The sequence below is a fragment of the Polistes fuscatus genome, unplaced genomic scaffold, assembly GCF_010416935.1.
Source record: "Polistes fuscatus isolate 324 unplaced genomic scaffold, CU_Pfus_HIC Scaffold2, whole genome shotgun sequence".
NCBI classification, from domain to species: domain Eukaryota; kingdom Metazoa; phylum Arthropoda; class Insecta; order Hymenoptera; family Vespidae; genus Polistes; species Polistes fuscatus.
Genome location: NW_025113096.1, coordinates 6,485,590 through 6,496,894, shown reverse-complemented (window position 1 = coordinate 6,496,894; position 11,305 = coordinate 6,485,590). Strand labels below are relative to the sequence as shown.

The 11,305-nt window shown below is 30.8% G+C and overlaps 1 protein-coding gene across 1 annotated transcript in view; it reads right to left on the bottom strand.

Moving 5' to 3' along the window:
• Positions 1-1,984: 1,984 nt before the first annotated feature.
• The window catches only part of LOC122516830 (serum response factor homolog), a 34,209-nt gene continuing 24,888 nt past the window's right edge, over positions 1,985-11,305 (bottom strand). The window contains exons 4-5 of the mRNA XM_043635007.1: positions 4,396-4,524; positions 1,985-3,761 (exon numbers count right to left, since the gene is read on the bottom strand). Coding sequence (XP_043490942.1) covers positions 3,565-3,761; positions 4,396-4,524 — 326 coding nt within the window. The 3' untranslated portion in view covers positions 1,985-3,564. The remainder of the gene's footprint in view (positions 3,762-4,395; positions 4,525-11,305) is intronic.

Below are 11,305 nucleotides of genomic sequence, written 5' to 3'. Positions count from 1 at the left end.
CACTTTTCGGCCTAGACGCTCAAATAATTATTGGTTTTCTTGTCATTTGTTCCCATACTCTTCAATTTTCAATAACATATCTTAATTTGTAATCCTAATCGTTCCATACTGACATAATGATCGATCATTCATATAACTTTTTAATTACAAAGATTATATTTCGCAATGAAATGATAAGAACAACAAATAATCGTCTTCTTATTTGTCGTTCGTTTATAAAATTAGGAGGGGAGTTCGTTAGAGTTCGTTGCTAAAATTAGCAAAGGAGTATTGGATGCCGTTTTTATTCATATTTCGACAATTTACATAGAAAATCATTCTATTGTGATTTGCGACACTTTTTTCAAGTGATATTTTTCATTTTAATTGCATAATGTATATACAGGGTGTTTGGTAATATGTGGAGTGAATAGGAGGATACTTAAAACAATGAAACAAAGTTTTTATCTAAACATTTGTCATATTTGATTTTATTTCAAAGTTACTGTCACTTCTGCGTCCCGATAATACGCAACAACTAATCTTCACAGAAAGTGTGAAAATAATAGTTCCAAATAATCACCCTAGGTTTGAATTTCTAAACAGTGCTCTGTATCTTGCGGATATTTCTTGTCTTTGTTGATGTCACACATTCTGTTGATTAAATTTAGTTATTCCAGTTTAATTAGTTCATTTTTAATACTTGACTCTCTTACTAGAAGTATTTTATTATTTTTTATTTGCTGTGCGTTCAAAGTTACAAGCGCGAGTAATTAGATTTTTATTTTTGAGCTTATTTGAAAATAATTGTATATTTGATACCCCACCCACTGCATTGAAGAACTTCGAGCGCGTATACAAGAAGGCTGCTAACGGATTTGATGTGTACCTGGAATTTTAGAAAGACTACGAAATTCGATGAAACGACGACTGCAAACATGGATGCAATCCGAAGGTCGTCATTTGGAGCATCTTCTATGAAGATAAACTATCGGAAATTATTAAAACACAGAAGTGACAGTAAATTTGGGATAGAGTCAAATACGTTTGTATGAATTTTTTTCATTGTTTTTGTTTGGGTCTTCTGTCTACTTTTGAAAATGTTGATATATTTAACGTCATTAAATTATCGATATCGATTTGGCGAGGCAAATTTTTAATATAGATACTATTTATATATTATACTAATATTACTTATGAAATATTATATATGGAAAGACTAGCATTAAGAGATTTTACATTTTAGATTTATATTTAATATATTGAATATTTTAGTTGCATAAATTCGACTATGAACACATTTGTTCAAACATTCAATTATTCGATTCAAGGTAAATTAAGAAAAATTGTAATTGTGCAATCGCATTAGTCAGTTTCTTTAATAATGGTAATTTATTTAATTATTGAATAATTTAGTATCGCTAAAACAAATTTTCTTTTGCAAATAAATTTGGTATAGCAAAGAAATGTAAACTTTTAAAAAGGATTTTTAATTAAATAATAATATGATGTTTAAAAATATGAGTAATAAAAAAAAAAAGCGAATAATTGATAGTAGTTCTTCATAAATTCCATTTTGTCGGGTTTTAGCTGTAAAATTAGTTCGGCTGGTAAAATTTAACAAAAAGTGTAGCAAACTTACCGTCCAATTCTTCGATTTAATACTATTCACATTAGTTCATTAAAAAATAAGTTCTCGTGTAAATCGCAACGTTTTATAAAAATGTATGAAATCCCCGGTTTTTTCTTTTTTTTTCTTTTTTTTAATCAAACATACAAGTTCGTCGATTTATTATTTCATATCGCAAACGTTTATAAATAAAACGATGCTCCTTTTCTTTTTTTCTCTCTATCGAGTTCTGTTTTTTAGGTGCTATCAAAAATGCAACATTATGCAAAATTCAATAGAAATATTCGCATAATAACAAACTAATTGCACGTTACTAGGCTAAATATAGCCGTTTTGACTAGTATTTCGTATCGAACGGCATACACACACATAAGATTTTTCTTTAATTGATTTATTTATTTGTTTAAATAATCGAATAAATCTATTGCTAGTCGCTTCTAATGACGAGAATTTGTTTAACCTTTTAAGTGGGGAAGCAAAATTAATCGTGAGCGCATTTCGTGTGCATTTTTGCAAATGTGTTATGTATAATAATAATAATAATAATAATAATAATAATAATAATAATAATAATAGTAATAATAATATAAATATACTTATTTATAATAATTATTATAAAATTATTGTAAAATTTTTTAATAAAAGTTACAATTCAAGCTTTATGCGATAATTAAACAATGAATATCTTAAAATATAAATTTTTTGATAGATAACAAAGATGCTTTAAGCAGAAAAGAAAAAATGAATTATTTTCGAGACTTTTTTAGAAGTATAATTATTAATTTATAATCCCCAGTTAAAAGATTAATGTGCATACATAAAATGTATATAAATAGTTACGTACAAATGTAAAACGAATTGATAATAAAAATAATATTTGTAAATGGCTATGTAAACCATTTCGAATAATAAGAAAAGAAGTTAAAAATTGTAACGATTAACTTCCACTTAAAAAAAATGCTCAAATCCTCTATTTTTTAAAACAAACAAAAAATAATTACTTTTTATTTATTTCAATCGGCTATTTTAAAAAGATATTGCGTGTCTCTCATGTCTTTACTATTTTTCCTGTAATTGTTTAAATATACTAAATCACAATTAAGTTGTTCAAGAACCGACAATGATTACCAATTTCGATAAATGAACAATAAAAAAATGGATTAATTTTAAGTTTAGTTTCTTTTTTTGGGGAAAGTTCGTCTGAAATTAATTTTCGATCAACAATATTGAAGTTGTATGCCTTATTTAAATTGAGAAATTGCAATTGTTTTGTTATTTTTGACGATATATTATATATCATTGGTGAATTGAAAGAGTCACATGCCTTCGATGGGTCGCATCTCAAACAGTTATGTTAGTACGTAAGAAAAGTATGCGACTTTCGCGTGTTCGTCGTCGTCGTCGTCGTCGTCGTCGATAGTGTCACGGACAACCTACTTGTAATAATTCATCCAAGAACTCAAATTAAAAGATACATAAATAATCATATGTAAGAATGATCTTTGTTCGATCTTTGAGATAAAAGAAAATCTATCCTATCTATGATAGGAAATAGAAAGAGAAAGAAAGAGAGAGTGAGAGAGAGAGAGGGAGAGAAACTCACTTGTCACGTTTAGTCCTATTTTTGAGTTACGAAAAACTCGAAGAAATGAGAAAAGTAATCGGGTCTCGTTTTAAATTTCTTCGGCCTTTCGTTTTCTTCTCGACTGGTTCGTGGCGCCATTTTGGTGCTTTATAATCCTTGTCGATAAATATTTCCTTTCATTTTCCTTCGAGTCTTCTTCCTCTTTCTCCTCTTTTTCTTCGTTTTCCCTAGATCCTTCCTCTTTGATTTTGACTTCATGAAATTTCTTTTCCTTTTGTCTCGGAGATCCTTTTAAAAAATGTTCCGACATTTTGCGACGATACAGGGAGACTCGAAAATGCGAATTATCTTTAACAATGTTTAGCCTGTGTCACTCTCTGTCTTTGCTAAGATCGGAAGGCAAATCTGAAGACGCTGAAGCCGAAATTGGAGATTTCGGTGACGGAGATGACAAATTCGTTCTCGAGGATACCGGCAATGAAAGACCTGCAGCGCTCATTGCCACGTTCAGTGGTATCGTGATGAACGGTTGATTTCCTTGCGACGAGTTCACCGATGTTGTTGTACCTGAAGGTAAACAAGTAGAGGTATCGTTCTTATCCTAAATTGGCATAACATTTCTTTTTCTTATCGTTTGAAAATCAAATATATTACGTGTCAACTTCAAACACGGTTCTAACGGTACGATTTCTTCTTTTTTTACATTAGTTTGTATTCACGGGAATGGATCGAAAGGTTTTAAACTTTACATAGGAAGCCAATTTTTTTCCTTCCAACTCACTTTTATTTAAAAAAAATAAGTAAATGTTTTTTCCTGTTGCTGTTCAAAATTTGTCAAGCCACCTTAGAATTTGTTCGAATTAATATTAGAACTGTGAACTGAACTTTGTTTCTTTTCGTTTTATTTTTCTATTACCCTTTTAAGCATTTGAAGAATGTGATGGTAGTGCAATAAAGTAAGAGCTTAACCTCGTGTTCTCTTTTATTTATTTTTTATTATAAGAACCTTGAAGAATGAAAGAATACTTGTGAACCTAAATAAAATATTCTTCAGTAGATGGAATTTTTTGTTATTATCTTTAAAGACGAAAGATCTATTATCGCTCTGTTTCAATCGGTCCGTAAAATATTTCTTTGTTATTGTTATAAAGAGAGGTAATTAAAAGTAATCAAATTTAAACAGCTGACTGATAAAACCTACCTCCGTCTTGCGAAATTTGCACGGGTTGACCGTTTTGTCCAATACCGAGCAAAACGCCCGGACTGGGCGAATAAATGACACTTTGTGGCATCTGGTACATAATTCCGGTTGAGAAGGAAGGCATATTACCTGAAATAAAAAAAGAAAAAATACAGTTTTACGGTTTTACACGCGAGTATGTATTGTATAAGGATGGATTGAGAAGTATTGAGTCTCATCAAGCAAAACAAACTTTAACTCATTTTAAAATAAACATTGTTTTTAAATAAGGTTCGACACTTTTCAACCCACCCACGTAAAAAAAAGACATTTAGGAAACAATTTCAAATAATTTCAAGATATTTAATATACAAGTTCACCAAACTTTTAGTCAGTAATATAGATGTAGGAATATTTAGGTAAGCATTTAATCGTATTTGGGAAAATGTATAAAAAAAAGAAGATATTCTTCGTGCGAAAGTACTTCAACTTAGTATCAAAATTCAGAGGAATAAGATTCTACTCTTCGGGTCAGTTAATCTTACCTAATAAGGACTCGTAATAACCTTAGAAGGGAATTAGCGAGTTAGTTAGTTAGTTGCGTCATCATTCCCACATTATATCGTGGTTTTAGAAAATTGATCTTCTACATACATATAAGTAAAGAATAATTTGATTTAACAAAATTTCTATTTTTCACGTAAAAGGGCTAGCGTCAATTTTATTGTAATCCCTTTATGGCGTTTTCTCGAAACAATACTACTCTTTGGCCTCCCTCGCTTTCTCGATTAGCCGTAAAAGGGCGAATGAATGTTCCTTACGACCAATGAGAGATTTCATCATCACCTACTGTCTCTTATCACGCGGTGCGTAATGGAAACTAAGAAAAAATATGAAAGAACGAATGAACGAAAGAACGTAGGTATATACACGATAAATGGCATTCACTTGGCTGCATTAGCATCGGATATTTATGTGTGCACCTGCAACAGAGCGTGGCGATCGTACACACACACGCATTCATGCATAATTATTTACATACATACACATAGGTTGGTAATTTTAATTGCATGCGCGTTCTATCTCTCCTACCATTGACATAGAACTTTTCATAAAAATGAGAAAGCAGTATAGCTGCTCTTTCAGAAGGTTAATTTTTAAAACATTTTCACACGATTCTCCACGACAACATATCTATCAGAATGATTTAGATACTACTCAGATACTTTGTAAACTCCTTCCTACTTATTTCTCTTATTTTTACATTTTCTTTTAATGCAACAACATAGTCGGATTAGTTTATTCGTTACATACTTAACGTGAAAATATTTCCAGATCGAATGATTTTCTACTTTCGATAATAATGAATGGAAAGACAAATATCTATCGATAGATAATTTATTATGTAGAATAATATTCTTATGCGAGTTTATGTATACTTTTTTTACTTATAAAAATGAAGAAATAAAAAATAAAGTGATATTGAACTTTCGAACTCGAATGTTAGTAATACAATTATTATCATACGCAATAATAAATGTTTTTAACTATTTATTTACATATTTACTTACGCAGTGCATAATAAAATACAAGCATGATCTTTCCTATTGTTTCGACTAATTAAAAAAATACTTTTAATCTAAATAATTGGCAAAAAAATATATAACAAAAGAATTGTTTCTTCAAATTCTACCCTCATCTTCACCCTTTTTACTCTTCCCGCCTAATTTAAATTTTGGTCTTCTTTCTAAACTCGGAAAGACGTAGTCATTAATTTTTCAAATCAATTAGATATTTTTGTACATAAAAAATGTATCAAAAGTATTTTATTTATTGATATCTTGGCCAACTTTTCTTTCAAGCCTAAATGTGAATTTAACGAAAATAAAAAGAAACGTGGGCAAAGGAGAAAGAAAGAGAGCAGTCATGTTGGCGGTGAAATTAGAACGGTAATTTCTGTTTCGAATTGATGCCGATCAGGAGACAAAACGTGGTATCGTCGGGTAATTTCGCGTGATTTCGTAAATCTTTTCTCGGACGATGGACCACCGGAGTGGAAAGGCCGTCTCAAAGGCCGTCTCAAAGGTCGTCTCAAAGGCCGCCTCAAAGGCCGTCTTAAAGGCTGTGATCTGACTCCTCGATAATAATCCTCCCGAAAATTCCTCCTTTTGGTACCTTTCAGTACCAACTGAAGGAAAATACTTACACATACACACCGAAATACATTGATAATATCAACGTTTAGCGCGGGAGCGTAAATGTTGGAAAAAGCGCGAAACGTCACAGCGGCGATCGGATGGCCATCCACTCGGTGTACATTAGCATCGATATTTATGTGTACACCTGCATCGAAGCGCGGCTTTCGACCGGATCCTACTTCCCAGTTAGGCAGCGCGTTGTCGTCTTAGTTTGGTCATCGCGGACCGTACGACTCCTTACGGACTCCCCTACACGGATAACCCCGTCATCGCTCGCACGCTTTTCGCATTTTAAGTGTCCTCTCTCTTTACCCCTCTCTTTTGTATCTTTCTCTCCCACTCTCTCACTCTCCCGCTTCTCCACGTACCTCCTCATCCCCCGTTCCTTTCCCTTCTTTTCTCCTTTCTTAACATATCCTCTCTGTCTGTCTGTCTGTCTGTCTCTGTCTCTCTCTCTCTCTCTGTTTATTTTTCTTTCCTTGTCTTTATCTAGGAGGCCTGTGAGTGACTACTGCTAACCTGTCTACTACCTGGCGTTCGTTCGTTCTAACAATTTTCCACGGTAGTCTCTTAGGAGCCTTCTTACGATCTCTCAACTCGAGAGATTCGAGACACGCCCACGAGGGAAAAAAATCGGTGTTACCCAATCAGGTGATAATCCTGGCACTTAGGCAGCCCTTCGCTTCGATCCTTTCTCCCTCCCTTTCCGAATCATCATCGGCCATCGCTGGCTTTCTAAAACACTTTAGAATTTACGATCGAGATCGCTTCGATCCCCTTCGAATCCCATGCGATCAGCTTTAACTTCAGTCTTTGTATGTGTAAGGCATATAGGATGTTTCATAATGGATCTTGGTACTCGATTTTATTGAAAAGGTCATCTATGGGGCTTTGGTTATTTTTTTATTTTGTTTTTTAAAATTAGGACTTTGTGAGATCATGCTGAGATGAGTTGCATATAGGAAATTGTACTAAACAATTTTTGTACGTAGGAATTGTTTATTTCTGATGACTAAACTTAACATTTATTATACATCCAAGTTTCTTTTTGATATTCCTTATGAAACATATTGCAACTGTTCAAAATTTAGCCGTTCGTACTGATTGCGCGTCGGAGCTTCTTATTCGGAGTGGTAAAAGTAAATCGTTAGAGAAACAAAGTCGTTTAGTCGTGAAGTGTCGTGAAATTCTCATCATTTATAACATTTCTCGACATTAGAGCGATACTTATATGCTATGCTCTTAATTGGTTGAATTTGAAGATGTACGTGATTGTATTACAGAAACGTTTTTTTTTATTGGTTTCTTTCAAAAGTTTTACAAAAGAATCTTTTTTTTATTGCACGTTCAACATTTTATCGTTTGTAAAAAAAAATTTGAATTATTATATAAATAATCAATCGTATAGATCAAATCAATGTTGTAATAATATGTATACGCAATGAAAATGATAAAATAAATTTGACATCTTAACCAATATGCCTCAAATTTTACTGCTCGTTTTGATATATTTAAAATTTGATAAATTAAATTTTGATTGCTGATGAAATGAATATTAAATCTTTGAAATCCTTAAAAAATAAAAAATATTTTTACTTTTTATATTTTATTCATACAAAGATTCATCGATGATCCTTGTAATAGTGTAAGACAAGCGTAAAATGATTTTATTTGGCTCGTTGATTTAACAGGCGCGATAACGTCGTGTAATTACTGGTATCGCGCGTCCGCACTTAACGGCCTACCGCAGTGGAACGTAATTCATAACGCAATTAATATCATTTTCATTACATTGCTAGGGACTGTTTTCAAGTGTCACGACATATTAGGCATAGTTCGAACCCTTGTCGAGATATATGCACGCAAGTAATAACACATACAGGGTGTCCTAAATTATGAGGATTTGATTAACATTTAAAAAGAAGAGAAAAAATTGTATGCAAGATTTATCAAGAAACGTTTGGTTACAAAATTATGCACGAATTTTGTATAATAATAAATAAATATAAACCTTGGCGCAACCCTAATGCAACTCTTACATCTCTCGATTTTCATTTATGTGGGAGTTTTTAAGCAACAAATTTTATGCTACAGAAATTACTTCACACTACCAAAGAACATAGGGTAATGAATTAAAAATGCAGTCATTGAAACTTACAAACTACATTCCGTTATTAAAATCATATTTATTTGTGTTAGTATTCTTAAATAGTTCCATTTTATTCTTATTTCAGGTAAAGTTTATAGTTTTATAGTTTTAGTTATAAAGTTAAGTTTTATAGTTAGTTATAGTTTATAGTTTTAAAGTTTAAAGTTTATAGTTTTTGAAAAGAAAATGGGGAGTGCTATTGATAATAAAAGTAATTAGTTTGATGATTCAAATAAATTGCTGATATTTTTATTCTTCCTTATGATGTAAATGAGTTGTGCTCATGTTGTTTGGTCGTCTAATTTTGGAACATCTAGTATAAATTTATATGTTCTCTCTTTCGTTTATAATGAAGCATGTGTAAGTAATGTTATCTGAATTTACGAGGTTCGCACGAGACACGAGCTTTCGTTCGAGAAAAGGAAAGATACAATGGAGGATAGAAAATATTGTGAGAAAGAGAGAGAAATATTCAGTCGAATAACAAATTTCTTCGTATTTTTCTGGTAGATGAATTCAAGATCGCATAACTTTGGTAATACTAATCGAATCTGCCAATACTTGCATGTGTTTCAAAGCTAACACATCATAGAGTAATTAACAAAAAAATTGTGATAATCGTTCATTCGGTGAAAAATTATTGCATTTTGAAAATTAGTGATAAATAAAGAAATATAATTCGATCTAACTTTGAAATTTTATTACAAAAAATAGGAGAATGTTGATATAAAATAATTGATGATGTTTATGAACACGATGCAGTAATCGATACGAATTGTACAAAACTGGTTTATGTGTTTTTAATTTGGAAATTTGGATGTCAAAGATGTACCTCGGTCTGGTCGACAAAAAACGACAAGAAAAAATCTATGAAATCTGGGAAAAAATTGAGCAAGATCAGTCAATTGGTAGTGGAGAAACCGTTTAAAGTTCAATTACCAAACAATGATTATTTGGTTCGATACAAAATATAAACAACACTTGTTTTATTTTTGCATTCAAATACAAAGAAACCATGTATTCAATCTAGTAAAATAAAAAAATAAAACAAATTTGATTGTAAAATGACGTACAAGGCATAGTTTCTCTCGTCGATCTAATAATCGTACACTTTTATCATGATAAACTACATAATTCGAAATTAGAATAGTCGATAATCACGCTAACATTCTTCGATATCATTGTTAATATATCCACATTTAATTGTTGAGAATACACATTTATCTTATTGCAACTGCAAATTCCTTCTCTTTTTTTTGCTTAATACTGAAGGAAATTACTTAACCCTATTTAGTATTTCTTTTTATTACTTTAATACGTCAAAAACGGATGTAAAGAAAGTTTACTTCGAGGAATAATTAAACGATTCCTGTTAAACTTCAACTGAGGAAATGTTCATCAGAATAGAATTATTTATTGTATTTTCCGAAGCGGAAACTTTTCTTATTCCTTGAGTAAAAACTTAATAGACGGAAAAAAAGTTTCGAAAAAAGATTTAAGTTATTTATCTTCGGATAATAAAATACATACATAAAGAAATATTTTTACTCTTTTTCATTTGGTGGTGAAAATTTATTTATGACATAATTCATTTCAATCATTCATCATCTCGATATGTAAACTTTAATCCATTTCAACCTATCATAATAAACCTATTAGGTTTAATGTTAATTAATAACAAAAAATAGCTTTATTCCATAAAGTATTTGCTCTATTTTTTAATATGTGTTAGTTAGCTCAACCCTCGTATAAACTTTGGTTTTTCATCAGATCATTTGTAAAAGTCTTTTATTATATGTACAATGAAAATTTCGTACAATATTGACTGAATTATTTGTCAATATTTTCTTTGCAGTATAAATAAACATTATCGATTACTTTCGAGATTACTTTACAATTAATTGGTCCTTGCGATTTGTAATTATCTTGCTTGATTATCTCGAAAATTTTACCGATTAGGTAGCTAAATTAAAAGTTGAAATTTCATCAAAATTTTATTCTGTTTATCCAGACAGTTTTTTTTCTAAATATTTTTACTTGATAGTATTTTTAATAAATAAGCATTTATATCAAAATATCAGTGTTTACTATCAGTGACTAGTATTATACCAATTAATAAAAAAACTGTCAGTACTTTAAGTAGATGATCAGGAAAAAGTATAATAAAAAATATTAATAAAAAATTATCGATAACTCTAATGCAATCCTTTTCTTATTAAAAATATTAATAAATTAATTATTTATATTGAAAAAAATATGTAGATATACTGATCATTTAATTAATCCTGATCGTTTATTTAAAATATTGAACAAAAAAATTTTAAATATTGTTGTATGGTACATTACGTTCTAAATTAAGTTAAAGTTTATGGTAGGTAAGGTTTTTCGCGTAGCGTCTTTCACATAAAGAAAAAGAGAGAGAGAGAAAAAGAGAGAGAGAGAGAGAGAGAGAGAGCATTCGCTCGAATGAGACCGCAAAAGATTTATACCAACTCCGCTTAGGAGAAGTATAGTAGATACTCTTGGTCCTTGAAACGGTATCGATCCATTAGCGATTATTTCATTAATATCTATCAGCGGTATG